The sequence below is a fragment of the Nycticebus coucang genome, chromosome 10 (genome assembly GCF_027406575.1).
Source record: "Nycticebus coucang isolate mNycCou1 chromosome 10, mNycCou1.pri, whole genome shotgun sequence".
Classification (NCBI taxonomy): Eukaryota; Metazoa; Chordata; class Mammalia; order Primates; family Lorisidae; genus Nycticebus; species Nycticebus coucang.
Genome location: NC_069789.1, coordinates 40,330,954 through 40,357,589, shown reverse-complemented (window position 1 = coordinate 40,357,589; position 26,636 = coordinate 40,330,954). Strand labels below are relative to the sequence as shown.

The window sequence follows — 26,636 nt, the reverse complement described above, 5'->3', positions numbered from 1 at the left end:
TGAACATTTAATAAATGCTGATTCCCTCTTCTTCTCTTTGGCTAGTCTCTCAGACAAATGCTTTAAAAATCACTTGTTTCAATATATTGAATAGTTAACATATGTGCATCTAGAAAAATGGTCCAAATACTTGAAAAGATACATTAGAAAAAGAAAGTATTCTCCCTACTTTTGTTTCCTTGTTTCCCAGTCCCCTAGCTTCCCTCCTTAGAGATACACATCTCTTGTATAACTTTCTGTGCTTATTGAAGTATATGCACAGAAGCACACATAACACATGTACAAAGAACATACCATAAATACACAGCCAGTTCCCTGTTGATCTATGCGTGTATTTATGCTTGTTACTATCTTGTGCGCTTATGAACAGTACTACAGTAAATATCCTTGTATGCATTTATCTTTACACTTATTTGTGACTGTGTGAAGAACAAAGTACTGAAGTAAAATTTCTATTAATAGTTCAAAAATCATAGGATTTCTTTTGATCAATATCTCCCAACTCCTCTCTATAAAATTTCTATCAATTTTCACTCTGACCAATGAATATGAATGCCTAGTTCTACTGTACTTGCACCAACTAATGCTATTGAACTCTAATCTTTGCTAATCTGATAGATGAAAACTAATATTTCATTGTAGCTTTAATTTTCATTTCACTTATGATTGTTGATTGTTTTTTTGTATGTACACATATATAAAAGTCATGTATGTCTTTTCTGTGAACTATCTGTACATAGCCATTGCCCATTCTTATTTTCATATTCAGTGTTATTTTACTGACTTGTTGAAGATTTAGTATTTAAAAGTTACCCATTTGTCTGCCATGTATTACAATTTTTTCTCAATTTATTATTTATCCTTTTACTTAAGGAGAGTTTTAAAAAAATCGTCCTGTGTTTTTAAAATTTTGTGATGTCAAATTTATCAAACTTTTTTTTAATGGCCTCTGTTTTATGTCATACTTAGGGATTTCCCGTGCTTGAACTAAAGAAACAGTTGTTAGCTTGTTATTTATTTCTTCTACTAATTACTTTATGGCTTCTTTGTCATTGTTTGAACATTTATATCTTTAATCAATTCTGAATTTATTTTGTTGTAAAGAGTGATTCCTCACTCCTAGATATCCAACTGTATTTTTGTTTTTGTGTAGCTAGTCTAAAACTATTTGTTGAATAACCTATTATTTCCCCATTGATATGAAATGCTAATTATGACACATAGCACAAATTCCCCTTTGCATTTGGGTCTATTCTTTAGATAAATTTCTGTAAATATTTTGTCACCCGGCAGTTATGCAGTTTCTACTCTCTTACTGTTTTGTCATTCATGGGCCACAGTTTAATTGTGGTAATTTTCTGGTTATCAGTAAATCATGTTTCTGAAAAGTTTGGCCTTCTGGAATAAATCCCAAAATAAGTGGAAAAATATTCCTTTGTACCTATTCTATATCAAACTGAATTATTATTTATATGTCAAGTTAAAATAAGAAAATTAGTAGCTGTAAAGATATAGAAAGTTTATCACCTACACATCCTTCTGAAAAAATTTCTCAAAGTAGAAAAAGTGAACCTAAGAAAAGGAAATGCAGAGGTATAAGAAACTATGGCAAATAATCTAATCAGCAAAAAATTATGCATAATTAAAAATAATTTCTCATAATGTAGCTGTGAAATTTCAAGTAATTCTTTAAGACATTTGTAAAATAGAACAGTCATGTGTTTTAAAAATCTGCAAAAGTCCAGAACAATTCTTAGTGATTTTATCAAAACATTCTGTATTAGCAGCATTCTAACCTGCTGTACTTCCCTTACAACTGTATCCAGTCACTGTATTTTTGACTCAAGGACCTAGCCTTCCAGCAGTTTTCTCAGTTAGCCTTGCTGTAAGTATTCTTTGATCTTGTTGGCCCTTAGCGTATTGGTCCCTGCTTCTCCATATTCATCAACTTTTTTTTGGTCTTCAATTCCTTCTCTATCCAGTTTAGATTTTTATTATCCATCATTTCAGTAATTTGCCAATAATCTGTCTTGCTATTTTTTCTTTGTTGGTACCTGTTTGACAAAATGCAGACCACAATTAACTCATGTGTCTACTTTCTCAGTAACCTGTCTCTGAGCATTAGAGTATTGCTGAAGGAAAAAACACAACTGTATAGATTACAGCCACAGTAAATTCATGGTCACCAATTTCAGCTAGACTATCAGCACTGCTCACTACTAGGCTTCTTTGGTTAACTCATTTTTCCTTTCTCTACAGAGATTATTTCAAAACTTTTCTGTTGTCTGCAAACCTCAGTGCCCATCTTCACTCGTAGCAGGTGACCTTACATAATTTCAAACACACAAAGAAAATAAGAGCCATCACTCTGAACTCCCTTACTTCCCACTATGAAATATAATATCTACTTGTTACAGGAGGAGACATGGTCTTTCTTCCTGCTTAAGATAATCTCTTTTATCTGTGCTCTGAATCCTCTGACTTTCGACCTTCCCAAGAACTTTACTTACCTTTACTTCTCCCAGTACCACCTGCAGGTTGGGTGAGTCATTAGAAGGCCTCACAGGACTTGGCATGTAGTTGCACCTACAGCTAGTATTTATTATAGTGTAAGAGAAAATGAGCAAAGGGAAGTGATATGTGTGGCAAAGTACAGAAGAAGCCAGGAGACTTCCAGGAGTCATCGTCCAGTGGAGTCTGACTAGACATATAATTTTCCCAGCAAAAGGCAGCATGCACTTAATGTCCACAAGGAGGCTAATTGGATACTGAGTACCCTGGTTTATATTGGAGGTTGGTCACTAGGCTTTCTCTACCTAACATGTACCAAAAATAGGCTCCCAGAAGGAAGGTAGGTGCTCAGAGGAATCCACATTGTTTATACAAACAATTTAGGCACAATGAACTAATCATAAGACAAGTTTTATATTAGTGTAGGGAAATGTTTACTAGATAGATTTCCTTGTCAACCAAGGTTCGTATTTGCAAGCAGCATGATGAATTATTTATCCAGTCTCTTACTGGTAGACTTTGAAGTCATTTCCAAATATTAAAACTTATAAATAGTATAGTAATGAATATTCCTGTATATGTTACATAAATCTGTGAATGAATATCGCTACAAGTGAAATTCCTGAGTCTTGGGGGACATACATTTTCAGTTTTACTGGGTTATTATTTTCACAAAATGGCTATGAATTAATACTCTTACCAGCAGTAGAACAAATATTGTATTAGTAAAATTTGCTCTAAAATGTTGAGTATTGTAGGCCAGGTGCAGGGGCTCACACCTGTAATCCTAGTACTCTGGAAGGCTAAATTGGGTGGATTGCTTGAGCTCAGAAGTTTGAGACCAGCCTGAGCATGAGTGAGACCTCATCTCTAAAAATAGCTGGATCTTATGGGGGATACCTGTAGTCCCAGCTACTCAGGAAGTAAAGCAAGAGGATTGCTTGAGCCTAAGAGTTTAAGGTTGGTGTGAGCTATGACACCATTGCACTCTAACAAGGGTGACAAAGTGAGATATTGTCTCTAAAAACAAGAAAAGGTTTGATATTTTCACTCTTTAAAATTTTTTCCAGTCTGATTAGGGCAAAAAATGTTATCAGTTTAAATTTATATTCCTTGATTACTAGCTAAGTTTAATATGTTTTAAAATTTTTATTGCTTATGTTCATCAGGGAAATTCCTACTGCCTTATGTTAATTTTTGTATTATATGCTTATGTTCTTTACATTCCTGATAAACATCCTTACCATGGTAATGTTTTTTCAAGCCTTTTGAGCCTTACTAAATATAGGGCAAAAGTGGTTTCTCGTGGTATTTAATCTAAGTTTGTAAAACTTTTTGTATTTTTTTTATTAAGAGCCTATTAGTGTTATTTGACATTTTTGACCATGTGCAGATATCATTTAATAAAAATTAATTTAAACTTTTGGGCAATGGAGTGCTAGAAATAACAACAGAAAGGCCAAAAGTGGCATTGAACTTGACTTAGCTGAAGGAAGAATGGAAGCTCTGATGTATTTACTAGGAGACAATGTCTAACCCTGTGACTTTTCTTAGAATGTAATTGATTATTAAAGTTGTTCTTCATCTCTCTCTCTCACACACACACAACACTGTGGAATTCAAGTAGTACTTACAAAAGATATTTTAATGATTTATTTGCATTATTTTTGGTTTATATTCATGTTAGCTGCACAAAGTTAATACAAATAAATCATTCCCCTTTATATATATATTTTAGCTATAAAGCACTGTATAAAGCATCTACTGTGCTGTTACTGTATGGAATGAGATATTCTTGTTTTTGTTTTTGTGGTTTACTTGCTTCTACTCCACATTTTTCAAATTGAAGTGATAAATTATAATATTTTTCTTGTACAGAGTTAACTTTGCCTTATAATATACCGAATTGATTGTAGTGGTAACTCCTTAATATGATGTTGAGTGATGTGGGCTAAAATTTAGTGGCAATTTATTTTTAATAGCTTTTTCTTTTCTTATTGTTGGACTTAATGTTTTTGTGTTTTCAGCTTCTGGAAAAAGACACATGACTATCTGATCAAGTGTGTTTACATCTCACTGAAATAAACTCTACTATATAAATGGCAAAGATTTTTTTTCTGTTTGTAATAAAGTTACATTTTGCTGAGGATTTTAGTTTTGTTGATTTTAAGGAGCCAAATAAAATAATTATTGGTCACTTTCTAAAAGAATTTAGGTGGGGTATTTACAATAAAAGATAATATATTAGGGGGTCTATTTATGTAATAGTCACTATGTTGAATGATAAAGAAATGGTTAAATTGTTCTTGACAACTTAAAAGCTCTCAGTTTCATAGGAGGTAGTTAAAAAAAATAAGGCAGTTACCTTGTAAGGTTAAGCATTATGTAAAATAATGTTTCAAGTGTTGTTAGGAACACAGGACAGAAAAATCATAGGTCTTGCATGCTTCATAAGCATTCTTTCCCAGCTGTTTTAAACATTTTTTTGTCAATCACACAGCTCTGTTTTCACTGATACTACTCACCACTGTACTATTTTAAAATGAAAATTCATGGCTAGGAGCAGTGGCTAACGTTTGTAATCCTAGGAAGGAAGGTTGAGGCAGGTGAGAGGGCTGAGGCAAGAGTAAGACCCCTTCTCTACTAAAAATAGAAAAATTAGCCAGACATCTTGGAGGGTACCTGTATTCCCAGGTACTTCGGAGGTTGAGGCAGGAGGATCTCTTGAGCCCAGGAATTTAAGGTTGCTGTGAGCTAGTTTAAGGTTGCTGTGTGCTATGCCACAGCACTCTAGTCTGGGGTAACAGAGTGAGATTCTGTCTCAAGTAATAATAATAATGATAGTAATAAATAAAATAAAATAAAATGAAATGAAATATACTCTGAAACCCTAAAATGAGAGAAAAAGGAAGGCTTTGTTGTGTGATATCATAATAAAATAACAGAAGCATACTAGATGAGAGGAATATTTCCAGCAACTAAACTCAGGCAGAGTCATTGCTTGGATCCTTATGAAATAGGCATTACTCATCATTAATGATGTCTTCAGATGTGCTTTTGGATGAAGCGCAGCTGTTCATTAAGTTATCGTTTGTTAAAAAGCCAAGGTTATGATTCTAAGGAGAATTAAAATAATATTTGTGTGCACATATGAAGGGACCTAGAGAAAGGTTGTTAGAGTCTAAGAACTGTATGCTTTAAGAAATCTCTAATCTTCCTCTTAATTAATAGTGTTCAGATTTTCTGTATTCTTCCTCTTCTTTCAGCATTGAAAGAGTAATGTTAAAATCTCTGATCATAACTGTGAGTTTGTCTTTATTTTTCCCTTTGGTTTTATCAGTTTTTGCTCACTGAAACTCATTTATTAGGCATTTGCATATTTAGGATTGTTATGTCTTCCTGATTAACTGGCTCTTTACTTCTTGTGTTAAAGTGCATTTTGTCTGACGTTATCATGGCTTCTTTGTTCTCTTCTGCTTATAGTTTGCATAGTATATATTTATCTTTTTCTATCATTTTACTTTCAATCTGTCTATGTCTTCATATCAAAACAAGTTATCATCCTTTCTAGTCCCTCACCCTGCCACAAAGCACTAGTTGGCATTTTATCTTAATTGGTTCACATAGTTGTCATCCTTCATTTCTATTACCTCCTTCTGCTATAATGTAAATTTTATGAGGACAAGGACTCTTTGTGTTTAGTTTTCTCTTATTCTTCTAGCATATAGGATACTGCCTAGCACCTTGTGGGTCAGGGTAAATTTTTATCTATTGAATGTGTGAATAAATGAATCAGTGAATGGTGAGATGGAAGGTGGAATTCAAAAAATAAGGTGAATCAAGAGGCTTTGGATTTACTTTGATGGCTTGCTATCACCTCAAAACTTTTTAACTCCATTGTGAGTGCCGTATTGGATATCTCCTACTCATCTGGACCTAATTCTGTATATGGAGAAATAAAGTGCTTGTTCCTTTTAATATCTAGTTTGACAACAATTGATGGCTAGTGGAAATAATAAAAATAAATAATCCTTAGCCAAACTAGTGAGGCACCATGTGGAAAAAAATATTCCTTGCCTAGAAAAAAATAAATATGCTATATCTTTGTGGGAGGATTGGAGGTTAGTGATTAAAATTGCTACCTAATTTTGAGGTGTATTTCCCTATGGCATGAATACAGTGAGCAAAATTGTGGAAGCATAGATTCTGACTAAATTCTAAGGTTAGAAGTGCCTGTTTTTCTTTGTTTTCATAAACTGTGTTTAGTTACTCCGAGCTTTGTAGTCCCAGGGCTACTTTCTGACTTAACAATAATCTCAAAAGTAGTTGTCAACTAAAGAACTTGATCAATAGACACAGAAAAAGCAGTTGACAAAACTCAGCATGCTTTTATAGCATTTATACTTTGTATTGAATGTAGAAACCTTAAAAGCATTTCCACTTAGACCTAGAACCAGATAAAGTTGACCACTATCTCCACTTTTGTTCAACTTAATGTTGGATGTCTTAGACAAAGCAGTCATGCAGGAGAGGGGAGTCAAGGGTATCCAGATAGGGAAAGAAGAGGTCAAATTATTGCTCTTTGCTGATGACATGGTCTTATATCTGTTAAACCCCAAAGATTCAACTAAGAAACTGGCAAATAAATTCAGTAAAACCTCAGGCTACAAAATAAATGTGCACAAATCAGTAGCTTTCATCTATACCAATAATAGTCAAGCCGAGAATCATAAGACATAATACCTTTCTCAGTAGCAGAAAAAAAACGCAACAACAACAAACAAAAAAAAACAACCCTAGGAATATACTTAAGAAAGGAGATGAAAGGCCTGTGTATAGGGAGAATTGTGAAATCCTGAGGAAAGAAATTGCAGAGGATGTAAACAGATTGAAAAATTATCCTATGCTCATACCTCGGCAGAATCAACATTGTTAAAATGGCCATACTACCCAAAGTGATTTATAGATTCAATGCAATCCCCATTAAAATTCCAATGCCATTTTTCACAGATCTAGAAAAAATAATTCTATGCTTCATAGAACTATTCATAGCTTCATAGAAATGCTTCGGCATTTTTTTAAAGGACAGTATTTTTTTTTAATTTCAGATTAATACAAGGGTACAGATGATAAGGTTGCATTGTTTGCATTTGTTAGGTAGAGTCCAAGTTGTAGTTGCATCCCTCACTTATCAGGATGCCATATATCCTTACATTGTGCCTGTTAGTTGAGAGCACATCAATCCCCCTCCCTATGTTAAGCATTTTTTCATGAGTTGGTTGGCCATTAATATATCGTCATTTAAAAAGTTTCTATTCATATCCTTTGCCCACTTTTTAATGGTGTTGGTTTGGTTATTTCTTGCTGATCTGCTTCAGTTCTTCGAAGATTCTGGTTATTAGTCCTTTATCAGATGCACAGCATGCAAATATTTTCTCCCATTCTATGGGTTGTCTGTTTGCTCTTTTAATTGTGTCCCTAATTGTGCAGAAACTTCTTAATTTAATCAGGTTCCATTTATTTCTTTTTGTTGTTGCTGTGATTGCTTTTGGTGTCTTCTTGATAAATTCTTTGCCTAGGCCTATATCTGTAAGAGGTTTTGCAACATTGTCTTCTAGGATTCTTACAGTTTCCTTACAGCAGGAAACTGTAAGTCTTTTATCCACTGCGAGTTTACATTGTATATGTATATACACACACACACACACACACACACACACACGCTAGAGAGATATATATATATACACATATACATACACACATATATATCAACCTTTTACATCAACCTTTTAAAATGTTAAATATTAATAAATATACAACAAACCAGCTAGAATCTGAATCTGCTAATTTTTCAATATAATTAAATATAAAACAACTTAATTTTTTTAGCTAAAATAAAACACCTAGTGAAGTTTGTCTTTTACTTCTCTTGATAGTATAATCTATCTCATTTTTTTTCCAGCAATAGGGCCATCATCCCTATTTTCATAAAATTCTGAACCTTTGGCTAATTCTGCTGCAAATGTGATTTAAATAAAATGAATGCCAGCTTGGTTTTGCTTTTGCTTTTGAAATATTGTTAATGTGGCTTTCTCAGGCCAATATTATGCTTGGAAGTTAATAACTTTCTAGATGGTCTTTATACTGTTTGTCAATGTTGGGAATAGCATAAAGTTATGCCTAGTAGTTTGTCGTTTGTTTTTGTTTTTGACTTTTTTTAATCCAGGAAAAAGAACACAGAGATGTAAATTCCATGTAGAACACAAAGTATGTATGCCAATGGACATACATACTTTAATTGATAGTTTAATGACACATCACCTCTCTGGGCCATATTTTCCTTATCCATAAAATGGGAATCATTGTGATGTGCTTCTTGATTGAAATATTATGAAGAATAAAAGAAATAATGTATGTAAAACATTTAATATAGCCTTTAACACATAATAAGAATGATAGTTTTTATCCTTCTAGACTATTCATCCTTAGTTACCCAACTAAGATATTGCTTTTTTCATATAGAAAAAAAATTATGAAAGCAGAAATCCTAGTCCTAGCCTGATGTTATCTTGATTTAAAAGTTTGTTTCAAGTAAAAGCGAAGAAACACCCAGGATAAAATTAGATTGTGAGATTGAAATGTATTTTATTGTTAATTGATTTTTCTTCTTTGTTATGTGTTTGTTAATTTATTTGTTCATCCGTTTACTTATTTGTTACCTGACAGCCAAGCTGCACCTTCTTTTGCCTTTTAAATATGGCTTGGTGTGGTCAGATGTGCAGAGATTTATATTTGTGACTGAAACCGTTTGAATGCCAATAGTGTAAAATTTGAATTTTCAAGATGTAGGTCTTTGAAAAAGATATTCAGTTTAATTTACTATTTTCTTGTTTAGTTCTCTGAACTTATCAAACACTCTATTACCTCACATTCTTCCTGTGTATTCATTTTACTACCTGAGTGCTCTTCTTGTGTGTATCAGCTCCTTGTCAATTTTTAGGTCCAAATCAAATGTCATCTATTCCATTCTACCTAAAGTAGCACTAACTCCCCCCCTGCCACCACTCTGTTACGTCACCTTATTTTATTTCATTTTTAGTCTTTATGACCAAGTATAATTATCTTATTTTGGCTTTTTGTAAATTCTTGTCTTCTTTCACTGTACTACCAGTTTATCCATCAGGATTTTTTCAGCTACCAGTAGACTTCAAAAAATTCCTTTTCTACTTTTAAGCTAGCTTCAGTTGGTTTCTGTTGTTTGCAGAGGTAAAGGTGCTTAGAAGGTACCAGAAGTGGTTGCAGGCAACACTCAGGGAAGTAGGATTGGTTATCTAGCATAGGCGGTGGGATATTTTTGTTTCTTTATTTGTTTGTATGGTTTTAATTAACAAACAGTTGTATAGTGTTAAGCACCTTTACATAAATTATTTTAGCTAATCCTCAGAATGACCTGAGATAGTTTGGAGGTAAAGAGGTAGGCTTTATTATTAGCTGTATTTTACAGATAAGGAAGCCGTCACAAAAAGGTTAAATAACACCCAAGGATTCATAGCTAGTGAGAAGAAGAACTTCATTCCAATTGGTATTAAAGACCGGGAAAATTTTCTTTTTACTCTGGAATTGGAGTCTGGTAGTCCGTGGGATACGGCATTGAAGAGCTAATGAAACAACTACCTATGATTACTCTGATTTGGCTGTACACTTAAGGTCATGTCATTCATTGCTGCAGAAAGAATGAAAGAATTTTAAGTCTACAAGATTGAGTGGACAGCTTGAAGGAAGAATGTGACAGGATTTGAATTTGTATTTTCAGCTAAAGGTGAAACTAAAACTCATGTGAGCCAGTGTATGAGTTTCTTATAACTAACATCCTAAGGGTTAAGGTAGTTCTATATTAAATTCATTGTTTAATTTGGTATGACTTGAATTCATATTCTTGCCAAGTTTCCTATTTGAGAATTAAGCTATTAATCAGTGAGGAATAAGATCCTAAGAAATCATATTTTCCCTTTGGATTACCACTCAAACTGTTCTTCACGGTCCTTCTAGGAAAAAGTTGTGCTCCTGAGTTGTGCTGTGGCAATCCGAAGGAAAAATATGATTTTTTTTGAAATATTTGCTTTGGTAGACATCATATAATCAACTATATAATATCAAACAAGTTTTGTGTATCCTTGTTTGTCATTTAACTCACCTAGTGTATTCTGCGTAAGTTGGATAACTCAAAATAATTGTGTTCAATGTTGAGAGCTGGAAGTTCTGTTAAAAAAAAAGAATCAACCAGCAACAATTTAATCCTGTATCCCAAAATGGGATGTGTGACACTAGGAGTTAGTTAACTGTAGCCTATAGGTAGTATATTCTCCAGAAGTTTTTGCTTATTCCTATCTTATATTTGTTGCAGGGGATACAAAACATTCAAGGAATCTGCCCCTGTACAGCTTATAAGTAAGAGTTTCTCCTTAAGGAACTTATCATTTAGCTTCCTTTTCTTTATTCTTTCCCTTTTTTTTCTTTTTGCAGACTGCTAGAATTTGAACATGTTTGATAAGAATCTTCCAGTTGTTCATAATTGTTTTCCCTCTTGTCTCTTATATTTACCATTTTATTTATTTTGTTCTATTTTTATTTTTATTTTTGTTTTTACTATATTGACCAGTTTAGACTTGAACTCCAGGGCTCAAGTGATCTTCCTGCCTCAGCCTCCTGAATTGTTAGGTGTACCACTGTGCACCACCATGCCTGGGTTTCATTTTAAAATAGTGATGGCTTTGTGTATTAGCTGACCTTGCTGGATAATAAATTATCCTGACACTCGGTGGCTTAAATCAACAACTATTTATTCGTATTTCTTATGATTCAGAGGTCAGCTGGGGATCAGTTAATAAACCTAGACTCAACTGAGAGTGGCTCTGTATTTCTCATCCTCCTCCTGATATCAGCCTGTGCAAGTTCTTCTTCTGGTGATGTCAGACGTTTAAGAGAACATGTTGAAACACAACAAGGTCTCTTGAAGACTGGCATGTGACTTGCATACTGTCATTTTCAATTTGTTCTGTTGGCCAAAGAAAATCATATGACTGAACCCAAAGAGCGGTGAAGTATGTCTCACTTTAAGTGGGAAGATACTGGAAAGTTTTGTGGTGAAGGGAGTGAAAATTTTGGCTTAAGTCTGGGTGTGGTGGCTCATGCCTGTCATCCCAGCACTCTGGGAGGCCAAGGTAGTCATATCCCTTGAGCTCAGGAGTTTGAGACCAGCCTGAGCCTGAGTGAGACCCCATCTCTAAAAATAGCTGGGCATTGCGGCAGGTACCTGTAGTCCCAGCTACTTGGGAACGAGGCAAGAGGATTGCTTGAGCCCACAAGTTTGAGGCTGCTGTAAGCCTTGATGCCATGGCATTCTACCAAGGGTGACAAAGTAAGACTCTGTCTCAAACAAAAAAAGAAAGAAGAAAATGTGGGTTTAGTAGTGCAGTCTATCATAGTGTGGTTTAGTATCAGGATGTAGTCTACAACCAGCATTAGGACCTGCATTACAACTTAAGTTTTTTAACTCATACTGCTTTTATACAAATCAAAGATCTGGACAGCATGGAATCATTCCTCCCAAGTCATTCTATGTGTGTAACAGGAGTATAAGGGCCCTAAATCCCTTAACAATATTTAATATGTATTGCAGGTCTTCTTTGTGCCTAATCCTATATTAAGTTATGGGTTTTTAGGAGGTTCAAGTCTAACAAAAACAGACTTGAACAAATTCTTAGAAGATGATGCAATACTTCCTATAGTAGAAGTATATAAGGGGTATAAAGTTAGCAATAAAAGAGAGGAGTAATTAACTCTGCTTTGCAAAAAGACATAAAAAATTTTGTTGAGTAGGAGACATTCATGTAATCCTGATGGATGAACAAGTCAGCATTCCCTGAGGAAGTTCAAGTAGAGAAGTATTGTTTGTAGGTAATATTATGGCAGTCTGTTAACGCTTTGAAATTAAGAGCTACAATTAAAATCTCTTGTTTGTGCCTAGACAGTAGAAATGTCTCTAAGAGCCAGTGAATAACTTTATGTTTTGCTCCTTCTTACATTATTAATTGCAGTTCTCAAATGTCAGCATTCATCAGAGTCACCTGGGGGACTTGTTGAGATGCTGATTGTTCAACCTTACCCTCAGAATTTCTGATTCAGTAGATCTGGTACCACACCAGAGAATTTGCATTTCTAACAAGTTCCCAGATGATGCTGATGGTGCTGGTGCAGTGATCACACTTTAAAAACTATTGATTTATTGACCTTTTTATGTATCTAGCACTCTGTAATGTGGTAAGTATATAAAGATGAAAAGAAAACATCCCTGCCCTACAATTGCACATGGTAGGGTGGTGGAGACAGACAGTAAATGTATAGTGGTAGTAGAATGGAATGGATGCCACAATACATGGTAATACAGTTGCTATGAGAATATGCCAAAGGGGCATCTAATCTCAGAATGAAGTCGAGTCTGCAGGTATGTGTAAGATGCAGAGAAAACCTTGGTTCTGAGGTGAGTTTTTAAAAAGTTATGAAAAAACAAAATAATGACAAATAGAAAAATGACCCTGTGTCATCTTTGAATGAGACTGGTAAATGAATTAGTCTTTAATGTTTCCTTTAAGAAATTTTTGATCAAAATGTTTTAGACAAGCTGTTGTTCATAGGTGTAGGACAATATGTCTATGCCTTCCTTTGCTAATTTGGTTTACTTATCTTCATTTATTTTTTAAGAAGACAGATAAAGCTGTTTCTATTTTTTTCCACAAAAACTATTTAAATTTTATGTATGTCAGAATACAGACAAAACTAGAGAAGAGCAGGAAAAATCAGAGTTAGTGAAACAGAGTTGGTTAGGCCGTTTGACCAGGGACTCCAGGTGCTGAGCCCATAGGTTAATAGGATCAGCTCTTCACAGCAAGTGTGCAATTCTGAGACAAAGTGACAACAGCACTAATGCAATTAAAGTTAGGCCATGGTCCCAGGCAGGGCTAAGGAGGGCGAGGAGGACAAACAGGAATTGGTTAGAGGTATACTTGAAGCAGGCAGCTTGTTGGTCATTGTTCAAGTCATATGCCGCTAAAATGGAAGCGGGAACATTTTCAGTGTCAAGGCTAGTTTAGAGAAACAGAACTATGCTCACGAGGTTGTTTGTCTTGGCAATAAAGACATTGTGCCTATTGAAGCAGTCCTGGACTATGCTGTCATCTCAATCCAGAGGGGTAACACCCTTATAGGAATAATGGTCTGTGGGCCCTCTTGCTATCTATCCATTTGCAGTTTTTAATCAAAGGCATATTCAAAAGTGTATTTCATTTTAAATAGTTATACTACCCCTGGTAAAGGAGCTGAAGTCAAGAAGAAATTATGAGTAGAATGTTCAGACTTTAAAATCATGTAGTGCAGTTTTCATTGAAGCTGAATTATTTGTCCGGCTTTTTGGTTCTCCTTTTGTAATTGAATTAACCATGAATCTTACAATCTTTTTCGTAGCATACATCTGTGGATGGATATACTGAACCACACATCCAGCCTACCAAGTCAAGTAGCAGACAGAACATCCCCCGGTGTAGAAACTCTATTACGTCAGCCACAGATGAACAGCCTCACATTGGAAATTACCGTTTACAAAAAACAATAGGGAAGGGAAATTTTGCCAAAGTGAAATTGGCAAGACATGTTCTAACTGGTAGAGAGGTAAGTTTACATGGCGCCTTTTAATATTTGCCTATACTTCTCTGGAGTCTTGTTAAAAAGCTTTCCTGTAGCTGATGTTGTGGGGGAATAAGTGACAGTAGCAGTGTGGTAAACACTGGGATATGTGGGAATGGAAGACTCTTAGGTAGAGCTATATCATGACATAAAAGTTAACCTTTTAACGTTTAGAAAAGAATCAGCTCTACATGTTAACACATCTTATAAATGAGGTGTGCAAATGAACTTTCCTTAGGCTTCTGACTTTCATTATATGGTTTCTATGAACATTTCTGATTACCATAGCTACCCAGTAAGGTAGAATAAGTTCTTACTAACTGCTACTTAAGATAAGTCAGGTGTAAATATGTAGAAAGTTATCCACCCATTATTTTTATTTGTTTAGAGACAATGTTGCATTTTCCGAGGTAATAAGAAAGTTGGATTTTTAAAATCCCATGCATGTGTTTTAAGTTATGTGTATATATCTAGTAAACGTTTATGTATTTGCACATATGTGCATCAGGTGTGTGTATACGGGATATATGTATAAAATATATACATGTACCTATCTGTACATTGGGGTTAATGACTTTATTTAAATAGTTAAACATCTGATATTTTTATTACATAATGCTTAATGTATCTGATTAGGACATTGTAAAAAAATCACAACCATGAAATGTTTTTAGTAAGTTTTCACTTTGCTCTATATGTAATATTACTGCCATTTCCCATTGAATTTCATTCTTTCTGTCAGTTCTCACCCTAGGAGCCATTCAGACACAGGCTATGCTTAGAGGAGCCTTAGATATTCAAATCCATTTTGTCAGTTTGGCTATAAGTAAGCTTGGGTATCTCTACCCACTTAATCATTTTATTCACACAGTACTTACTGCAAGTTTAAAAGCCATTCTCCCTATAGTTATTGCTTATCAAGATCATGAGTAAAAGATTAAAATACAGGATGATTTTTACTTTAAAAGGGAAAACTTGGAAGAAATAACAGAGGCTTAATTTAATTGACTCAAGATCAAATAGGTTAAAGACTTAAGTCAGTGGAGTATATTCCAGTATCTTAGCAAATCATCAAGAAAGCAAACTTGTAAAATCAATCCCAAAATTATTGACAAACTTTATATCAAAACTTTACTATCCAATTATGTGAACCCTCAAATGGAGCTATATCTTGTTAGGAATTAAACAAAAAACATGTTCTTTATAAGTTTTTATTCACAAAAATATGTATTTTCAATATAGTTTAATGTTTCCTTTTTTTAGGTTGCTGTGAAAATAATAGACAAAACCCAGCTAAATCCTACCAGTCTACAAAAGGTATTTAATTAATTTGATATAACTAATTAGAATGTGAGTTTTTCATTAATACCTACTGTCCTTTAAAGTCATTCGTCATAAATTTCCTACTATATATAATACATTTCACCAAAATATGTAGAAAAAAATGATACAAACATAATGTTTATGACTTACTAAATTATTTGAAAACTGCTTAAATGTATGAACCATATGAAAGGAATTTGTCTCTTTTAATTCAGAAGAATAAAACTTTGTACCAAATACTTAAAAATATTTGGAATTTGAAGTATTAAAATATTTTGCAGTATTTACAAGTATTCAGAATTGACCTCTGAAAACTAGACTTTATTAAATGAATAATCCACTTACCACTAGTGTTCAAGGTATTATCTGTTGTCGAATTTTTAGTATGATGTGTTTAACTATTTTTGCTATGAGTTTAGAAAATCAGAAATTAGAGTTTATTATATCAAAATTTTTTTCCCCACTTGTCTCATTGCCAGAAATCTCAGTTTATATTTTTATATTCCTTCTTAGAGATTTTTCTTTGTACTTACCTGAGATTCCTTTTAAATTTGATAACCATATAACTTCATAGCACTGGTATTTCTGCTCAGGAAGAACATGAAAGCTTTGCTGGATTCTGATTTTTCTGTGAATGTGAGATAGTATATTCTGAGACTCTTCTGGAAGAAACTCTTTTCTTCTAGCACCATTCTTTCTGTTAACTATGATTCATCTGTGTGAGTAACAAAAAGGAATCCTTCCTGGTCTAATGAGTTACCAAGATGCTGCTTTTTACTGGGCTAGAGCCACATTGGGACAGATTTTGCCCATCTATGTGCTAAGAATCCTTTTAAAATGTACAGACTGCATAATTGTACCCAGTGGCCCTTTCCATAGCCCACCCAGTTTTTCCACTTTTATTGGATTTAGCCATTGATTACTCTTGTAAATTGAGTAATTTTAAATAGCATTTAGAATGACTCAGGACTGTCGTGCTGAGTTGGATATGTAGTAATGTAATCCCCACTCTGTCTTTTCCAAGGAGGAGCAGAGAATGTTGTGTAACGAACCTCATGCTTACTGAAAGATGTGAACATGAAGCTGAATGTTGTTTTATTTATCTGAATAACAAAAATGTGTACTTGATGACAAGTAATTTCTGATATAAAATCTGCTAATCTCACTGATAGTGTTGTTTTTTGCAAGTAGACATATAAAAATGATAGTGTTGTTTTCTTTAATTTGTGAAAAGAAAAGATTAAGATTCACTAATGTAGCCACTATGTATTGTTTGAAAAATAATTTACATTTATGTTCATGGTTAAGAATTGTTAAGCATCTTTGTCTTCAACATTGCTCACATAATATACTCATGTTATTCGTATCACGTATTTTAAATTAGTGGAATCCAATTTAAGGAGTTGTCATTGTTTAAAAAAGTATTTAAGGTAGATAGCGTATTTACCTCTTCCTCTTCAAAGCATTGAGTCCCAGGCTTTGGAGTGTGTTTTGGAGGATTGTCTACATAGTAATGATCCCTCGAGATCTTTGAAGCAGCTTCATAATGTTGAAGGAAAAGGAAAAACAGCAAAGCAGTATTTGTTCATAGTTCATGAATTTGAAATTTGAGATTAATTATCATTTTCTCAGAAATTCCACTGGTTTTGAAACTTGGACACATTAGTTTATGCACAAATGACAAAGTTGTATTTATCTACCTCAGCTCATAATCACCAGGTTGCAGTTTATATCTGCTAACATTTTTATATCTTCTGTGTATTGTTCATTAACTTAACGTTTTTTATTGTTTTACTGTGATCTGTTACATTCCCAATTCCCAATGGTTCAGAAGTGATTTCCTAAGTAGTAATGCCTATAATGAAATTGAACACAAGACTCACAACAACAGAATTGTGTTGTTAAGAGAGGACTGCTGCTCTGAGGTTACATAGAATGTAAATCCCTGTGCTAAGACGATGACTTTGCATAAATAGGAAAACTTAAATAATTGACCTCTGAGAATTAGACCTTACTAAATGAATGATCCTTTTGCCAGTAGTGTCTAGTGTGTTACCTTTTATGTAAAATGTCACAAAAGTGAGTTTTTGGATAAAGCCTAGAGATGTCTCTGGTAAGTCTTGAAGAACATCTGCAAAATTATCTTTGTCGTGTTGAAGAATTTTGGATACTAAGGTGGAAAACAGAACCATGACAGCAGTATTCAGAATTCAGTATCTTAGCAAATCATTAAGAAAGCAAACTTGCAAAATCAATCCCAAAATTATTGACAGATATTTTGATCAAGGAGAGAGCAGAAGAAGCTCTTTGGCAATATTACTTAACAAATGTCTCTGTTGAACATATGCTAAACTAGCAATTACTCTCACATATGTGTGCTTTATAGCATGTTTCATTTTATGCCTGAACAAAACTAATTTTTGCTGAATAGTTCCTCCATATAGTTCTTGCCACAAGTATATGGGTCATTTGGAGAAAAAATTTGACCAGTTCTTATGTGGGTCAATGAAAACCTAAGTGATAAGAGGATTAGTATTTTGTGGACTAGATGGCACAGACTGCAAAAGTTTTCTTCTAGTCAGTAATGATGAAAATACTATTGGCTTTTGTGAAGAGTGAGGGTAGGAATATTCTATAAGGAATGATACTGCTATGTGAATAAATAAGATTATACCTAATGCCTAGTCACACATTCTTTCATTCTTCATGAAATTAGTGGTCAGCAACATCCCTTTCATCTTGATTTGGTTTTGAATGAAATACTGAAAACAGCGTTTATCATAAAATCATAGCTGTTGAGAATTGTGTCTCTTTAGCATGCAGTGTGGATAATTGGTGGGAAGTATATCTTTCATGCTAGAATACCATGGATTTTGAGGGAAAAGGTATTCAAGTTTTTTTCAAGGTAATACCAGTAATATTAATATTTAGCTAAATATCAACAGTTTAAAAGTTGAGGAAGAGAGAACCAGACCAAACTGTGCAGTTCACTGCACGTTAGTTGTTGAAGAAAGGGCTCAATGACATATTATTAGCTATGTCTAACATACAAATGCTGCATCCAAATAAGAAAAATACCTTCCGGAACAAGCATAGCCAAAGAATATTATTAGGAATCCATTTTTTGTCCCTCAAGTTGAAACTTCTAGTCTTTCCACTTTCTCAAGTTGAAACTTCTAGTCTTTCCACTTTTGAGTGTAATAGGCTCAGCCACCTAGAATTTGAGAGCTGTACATAATCTTCAAGGAACAGTGTCTCTGTAAGTTTGGCTGTAATACTCTATCTGAAGAAAAATCTTGGGATTTATCTGAAACATCACCTACTGCTTATTGCTTTCCCTAGTCTCTGGTTGTGACTTGGGATTATTTTTGTATTTAGTAGAAATAAAATTTTTTAAAAAAGAAACAATTAGAAGTGCAAACTTTTGAACCCACCACCTCCAGCATATAGGGCTGGCGCCCTTCTCTGAGCCACAGGTGCCACGCTTTCCTACCTTTCTTTTCCTTTTCCACCTCATGGACCACCAAATCCCCATTGCTTCTCCGTACCCTCCTCATCCCCACTCCTCCAGTTTCTGTGACTATCTTTCAACTGCTCCTATTAATACTCTTTTATTTCAGCCACCAAACCTTTGCAACTTCTCTCTACCCGCTAAGCAAAGCTTATCTCTCCCTCTTCCCTTATCCTTTTTTCATTCAGCCTTAGAGTTACTTCTTCAGAGAAAGCTTTCCTGTTCTCTACTATGGAGTTAAATACCCTTACACTACCTAAAATCAAATGCTCATAACTAAGCATTAGTTATAAATAATCACTTTAGTTTTTATCTGTTTGGTTTGGATAATCGTTTTGTTTGTTGATGCTTTTTTGATGCCCATAAAACCTCTGTTCTAATTGCTTGGCTTTTATTAGCTGCAAAGCACATATCTATTTCTACATTTTCAAGAAACTACTTATGATTTACTAAAATAAATATGAAAGAATTTTCTCTCAAGGGAAATCGAGGAGGCTAAAACTCTGCAAAACACCTATGAATTTTAGACTAATCATCTGGCTTTTTTAAAAGTCATAGTCTTATTTAGTTATTTTGAGAGTCAGTACTCCCATTTTTTTTTATAAGTTAGGTAATGTGTTGATACAGTAGAGTAGCCTATTTTTAATTTTTGGAAAGGGATTTCAGAATGTCTTTCTCATTTGAAAAAATTACTTTTTCATGGCTCAGCACCCATAGCTCAATGGTTAGGGTTCTGGCTACATACACCGAGGCTGGCAGGTTTGAACCTGACCCAGGTCTGCTAAAAAATGACAACTGCAACAACGACAACAAAAAATAGCTGGGCATATGGTGGGTGCCTGAAGTCCCAGCTACCTGGGAGGCAAGATAATTGCCTAAGCCCAAGAGTTAGAAGTTGCTGTGAGCTGTGATGCTACAGCACTCTACTGAGGGAGGCATAGTGAGACTCTGTCTCAAAAAAAAAAAAAAATACTTTTTCATGATATTTATTTATTGCACTAAAATGTTTCCTTTCTAATCTTTTTTTTTTTTTTAAAGAAAATTAAGCATTACAGATATAGTTGAAGCCTCATGCGTCATTTCTTGGTTATGGTCCCATCTTTTTCTACCTAGAAATACTGTTCTGAATTTAGTATTTTTAATTCCCATTCAGTTTAAAAAAATTTTTTTACATACGATAATTTGTACATAAAATACAGTATGTTATTTATTTTTATACTTCCTATCCTTCTGCAACCTGCTTTTTTTGTTTTTTTCTTATAGTTTTATTCATGTTAGTTACATAGTCTAGTTCATGTACTTTACTACTTTTTATTGTATCCCCTTGTATGAATATTCCATGGTTTATTTCTTTTTCCCTTAGTATACTACATTTTATTCATTATTCATTTTCCTATTGGTGGATTTCATTGTTCTGTGCATTTCATTTTGTTTTTCTAGTCAATTGTTTGTTTTTGTTATCACAGACAATGCTGCAATGATCTGTTATGTGCAGTTCTATAAAGCCATATACCTTGCTAAGTGGAATTGCCGAGTTGACGGGCATACCTATCCTCAAATTGCTCATCAGGGTGGCTAATGTCAAATTGCTCTTCAGGTTTCTACTTCCGTCAACCCTGTATGTGATTTACTGTTCCTCCACATTCTGGCCAATACTTTATATTATTATTTTTTAAATTTTTATCAGCATTGTGGATATGAAATTATATCTAGTTTTAATTTGAATGTCCATGATTTCTAATGAAGTTGGCCTTCTTTTCAAGTTTAACCCATTTTAAATTTAATATCTTCTTTCTGAAATGATTTATGATAATTTCATATCTCAAGCAATTACATTTACTGAGCACCAGCTTGTGCCCAAAATTTCTTAGGAGAGACTTAGGTAGTATAAAATAGGTACCAGTTTATAAGAAATAATATTTTAAGTTGTCTATGAAAATAACATTTTAGGAAACTGGTACAGCCCATCACTTAAATAGTACTTCTTTCTGTTACTTTGCAATGAATAATTGGCTACAAGTTACCAAATTTAGGAAGAAGTATTAAACAATAATTTTATTTTTTAATTATAAATCCAATTCATATTCATTTAATTGTACAAGGTTGGACAATTAAGTTTGAGAACTCATCCTAGAAACAATGCTACATACCTCATTGCTGAATATCACTATGGTCATCTTCAAAGTACTCCTCTTGGCCAGCTGGTGACTGTGGTGATATTCAGCAATGAGGTATGCGGAGCTTTTTCTAGGATGAGTTTGTGAACTTAATTGTCAAGTTTCATATGACAACAGGTCTGATGGCTAATTCAGAAGAAGACTTTCAAAATTGCTTTGAAGGGTAGACTAGGTGTTTGCGTTGGTGCATAGCTTCCCAAGAGGAGTACCTCAAAGGTGACCATAGTGATACTCAGCAATGAAATTTGTAGCAATTTTTCTAGAATGAGTTCACAAACTTAATTATTGGACTGCTTATTTAGAACTCTCCCTCTGTGGTATTATTTCATGGGAAGAGCTTAAGAAGTTAGCTTTTAGAGTGATATTAACAATAATTTTATAAAATATTTGACATCCCTGAAAGATGACTGAAGTCTAAAAAAGAAACAACATGATGATCCTAGAAATTAAAAAAACAAAAAGTTTAATATACACAATTCTATCCACAGAGGCAAATTATGTATACGTAATCCCTCAATGAATGACACCTATGAGAGTCTAGATCAGGACCTAGCAGTCCCTGGGAACCCAGTGTCAACTACAGGGTGAAGCAGCGCCCACACTTTACATTAATAAGCCAGTAAAATGCTATCAAAGATATAGATAGAGCTTTTATAAAGATTGCAAGGAAGCCAAAGAAGGGCTCCTGTCTCTCCTAAAACCCAAATGAGAGCAAAATACTTGGAAGGCCAAAAAGGCTGTGCTTCTGAAAGGTACAAGATCTACATGTCAACTTTCATTGACTATCCGTCCCAGTTTACTCTGACTCTGAGAACAGCCTGGAAGCACTCTCCCAGGAGGAACAAACTTGGTCACTGTCAAGTTCTCAATGACCCTAGCATCTGCCTCAAAATTCAACAAGTGATGAAGTCCTATGACATTGACAAGGCCAAAGGCAACACAGTATAAATGGGCTGATGGAAAGAAGGTGACATAAATTTGACCCCTGGATATAGTACTCTGGGTTTAACTACAATGAAATTGTCTAAGCCATGTCCAGTTGGCTAGTTCTAAATATAACATATTTTAACATACCATCAAAAAAAAAAAGTGAGTAATAGGCAGAAGGAAGAAATAGAAAGGAACAAAGAGTAGTTGAGAGGAGAAAAGGAAAATGCTTATAATTGAGGTAAATATTGATTGACCTAATGGGGTTTGGCTAATTCTGACCTAAGTCTAGCCAAGAAGGGCTAAATTGAAAGGTAAACATCTCTCCAAAGAATTGAAGATTGCTTATTACCTTCAATTATATGTAACAAAGCCAAGAACCAAGACGGAAGCAATAAAGGCCTCTGAACAACTAGAATAGGCTAAATAGACTAAATAGTAAAGTCTGCCTTTTAGTCATAGAAGGTCTATCTCCAGTCCTCACTTAGCATTTATTCTCTAATTTAACACAAGATTTTAGCAAACTGACCTTAATTTTGAACACATAGCAAACCTGTAACAGTAAGTTTGAAAGGGATTAGTGAATTCAGAACTCTTCTGCTAAGTTTGCAAGTGCTAGAAACACTGTAACAGTGGTTCTCAACCTTCCTAGTGCCACAGCCCTTTAATACAGTTCCTGTGGGTCACGGCCCACAGGTTGAGAACTGCTGCACATTACAGCTTGAAAATTAGAACTAAAAATTACAATCAAAAACTCATTTGGTAATATGGGACAATATGCTTGCAAACACCTTTATTTTCTATACTTGCACCCAGATCACATGACACACACAATAATTGACTTTATAAATAGTAACATTTCATTTCAGTGTAAACTTCTTAAATATCTGCTCTGTCTCTACCCTTCATCCTCTCCACTTTCCTAAGGAAGAGTAAGCACTGATAAGGTTAGCACCCTTGCTGGTAAAGGTCTGCTCTGGGTTAAAAGATCACATGTTTATATGGCTCACTGTTTTTCCCTCTCCCTGCTTCTTTTGACTTATGCAGCTCACACAGAAAACTCTGACATTAGCTCCAGTCTCTTCTGTGCAGCCAACTGGAAAATAAAGAGTTTTTGCAGTGTTTAGTAGTAGTTATGAAGAGGAAGAGATGCCTTAGACCTGTGCTACTTGTCCAAATGGGCAGAATTCTCTAGATTGGAGGGTTGGTCTGGTTAGTCTGTCATAACAAAATACCACATGCTGGGTGGCTTAACCAGCAGATATTTTCTGATAGTTCTAGAGTCTGAAAATCTAAGATGATTATAGGCAGGTTTGGCTTCACCTGAGTCCTCTCTCCTTGGCTTGCACGTGGCCATTTCTCTATGCCAGTTTATTCCTGGTATCTCTTCTCCTTCCAGTCATATTTCACTAACACCCCACCCTTCTGATCTCATTTAATCTTAATTATCTTAAAGGCCCTATCTCCTAAGTAGAGTCATTTGGGGAGTTAGGGATTTAACATAAGAATTTGGGGTCAGAGGAGACACAGTTTAGTCTATAATAATTAGTGACCCAAATACAGCTAATAATTCAAATGTTTCTTTGGGAAGAAGGATGATTGATGGGACAGGATTCCAGCATTTTATTATCCTTACTCAATATACCATATAAAACATCCCACTTACTTCTAAGAGCAATCACCCTTCCTCTTTCCACAACTGCCTTTTTTTTTTTTTTTTTAGCTAACACACACCAGCCCACACACACCTTCATGTTCTTGCTTGTTGTGTTTTTGTCCTCACTATTTGCCAAAAATGGCTGAAGGAGAGGAATCTAAAGATTGAACAATATATTCCAGATGCCTTTTGAGATATAGGAACCCAGTGGCTTTATATTATTGTTTTAAGTAGACTAAAAAATTATGTTCTGATGAGATCTTTGGCCCTTCCTGTAACTATTTTCCTTGCTTCATCTCCAGATGGAGGTAGAGTGGCCTTCTGTTTAGGTACTATTTTTGTTAAATGCCCCAATTTTCACAAGATGATTTTAATTGTATCTCTGTTCTTTGGAGAATGGAGTAACTACATTCCAGGTATAAGTCAGGGGCTAAATTTATCAGCTCAGTGCTCATTAAAAGCTCTACTTATAAAATAAACAAAGAAACAAACCAAAAACAAAACAGTACTTATGAAGGAATGCCTGCAGAGTATTTTGCCAGTCTATTTCTTTAGTTACTCTGAAATAGAAGGCTGCCAGGAAACATCAGTATGTTTCATTTAGTTATGAGGTATGTCCCAGCCAGTTTACTTCAAAGAGAAAACTACCAAATTTGGCAACAGTTTCATAAATGTTAACAAGGGTAAATTCAAGATTATCCATGTCAATGTTGTCCTATTTGCAGTTTGACTGCTTTCTCAAGACAGGAGAGAAAGGGGAGGAATTAGAATAAGAAACTGCCTAGCTTATTTATGCTATAGCTTAATTGGCCATTCTTCCAAGTATATAGGAATTGTCTATACCAGTTAGAAAGTAAGATATAAAAGCTCTCTTCTATAATTTAGTAAGGAACTGTTAATTGAAAACCAGGTTAAACATGTAGAATTATTAAAATACATAAATGTTTAATGTTTTGATTAAATACAAAAATGTATATTATCCTTTGACCAATCTTTTCATGGAGGCTAAGACTTTTTTTTTTTTTCTGATTGGCATTCTGCTTTGTTTATCTTATCTTACAAATCATGTTTATAAGCTTATATTTGCTACTATTTCCAACTTTTTTTATTTTTTATTTATATTAAATCATAGCTGTGTACAATAATGCAATCATGAGGTACAATGTGCTGGTTCCATATACAGTCTGAAATATTTTCACCAAACTGGTTAACATAGTCTTCATGGCATTTTCTTATTTATTGTGTTCAAACCCTTATACTCTACACTTAGTAAACTTCACCTGTAACCTTCCAAGATGCACCCTAGGTGTGGACCCACCAATCACCCCCCCACCCCCTACCTCTGCCTCCCTTCTCCTCCCTTGCCCCCTTCCCCATATTCTTGTACTGAGATTGGGTTGTAGCCTTTGTATGAAAGCTATAAATTAGTTTCATATTAGGGCTGAGTACATTGGGTACTTTTTCTTCCATTCTTTGGATACCTTGCTAAGAAGAATATTTTCCAGCTCCATCCATGTAAACATGATATAGTCAACATGGTATAGTATCCATCTTTCTTTACAGCTGCACCATAATATTCCATGGTGTACAAATACCACAATTTATTAATCCATTCATGAGTCGAGGGCACTTGGGTTTATTCCATGACTTAGCAGTTATGAATTGGGCTGCAATAAACATTCTGGTACAAATATCTTTGTTATAGTGTGATTTTTTGGTCTTCTGGATATATACCTAGTAGAGGAATTATAGGATGGAATGGCAGGTCTATTTTTAGATCTCTAAGTATTCTCCAAACATCTTTCCAAAAGGACCATATTAGTTTGCATTCCCACCAGCAGTGCAGAAGTGTTCCCTTTTCTCCACATCCGCGCCAACATCTCTGGTTTTGGGATTTTGTGATGTGGGCTAATCTTACTGGAGTTAGATGATATCTCAAAGTAGTTTTGATTTGCATTTCTCTGATGGTTAACGATGATGAACATTTTTTCATGTGTCTGTAGGCCGTGTGCCTGTCTTCACAGAAGTTTCTCTTTAAGTCCCTTGCCCACCGTGAGATGGGATCACTTGTTCTTTTCTTGCTAATATGTTTGAGTTCTCTGTGGATTCTGGTTATTAAACCTTTGTCAGAGACATATCCTGCAAATATCTTCTCCCATTCTGAGGGCTGTCTGCTTGCTCTACTTACTGTGTTATTGGCTGTGCAGAAACTTTTTAGTTCCATCAGGTTCCAGTAGTGTATTTTTGATGCAGCTTCAATTGCCTGGGGGGTCCTCCTCGAAAAATATTCGCGCAGGCTGATTCCCTCAAGAGTTTACCCTGCGCTTTCTTCTAGTATTTTTATAGTTTCATATCTTAAGTTTAAATCTTTAATCCAGTGAGAGCGTATTTTAGTTAAAGGTGAAAGGTGTGGGTCTAGTTTCAGTCTTTTACAGGTTGCCAGCCAGTTCACCCAGCACTATTTGTTAGAGAATCTTTTCCTCATTGAATGTTTTTAATTGGCTTGTCAAATATCAAATAAAGGTAAGTAGCTGGGTTCATTTCTTGGTTGTCTATTCTGTTCCATATATCTACCTTTCTGTTTTTGTGCCAGTACCATGCTGTTTTGATCACTATTGATTTATAGTATAGTTTGAGGTCTGGTAGCATAATTCCTCCTGCTTTGTTTTTATTTCTGAGTAATGTCTTGGCTATTCGAGGTTTTTTCTGATTCCATATAAAACGAAGTATTGTTTTCTCGAGATCTTTAAAGTATGACAATGGAGCTTTAACAGGGATTGCATTAAAATTG

At 34.6% G+C, this 26,636-nt stretch overlaps 1 protein-coding gene across 2 annotated transcripts in view; it reads left to right on the top strand.

The window, feature by feature from the left end:
* The window catches only part of MARK1 (microtubule affinity regulating kinase 1), a 161,620-nt gene that overhangs the window by 39,912 nt on the left and 95,072 nt on the right, over positions 1-26,636 (top strand). For both annotated transcript variants that reach the window (XM_053607043.1, XM_053607042.1), the window contains exons 2-3: positions 14,032-14,235; positions 15,514-15,567. In XM_053607043.1, the coding sequence (XP_053463018.1) occupies positions 14,032-14,235; positions 15,514-15,567 (258 nt within the window). The remainder of the gene's footprint in view (positions 1-14,031; positions 14,236-15,513; positions 15,568-26,636) is intronic.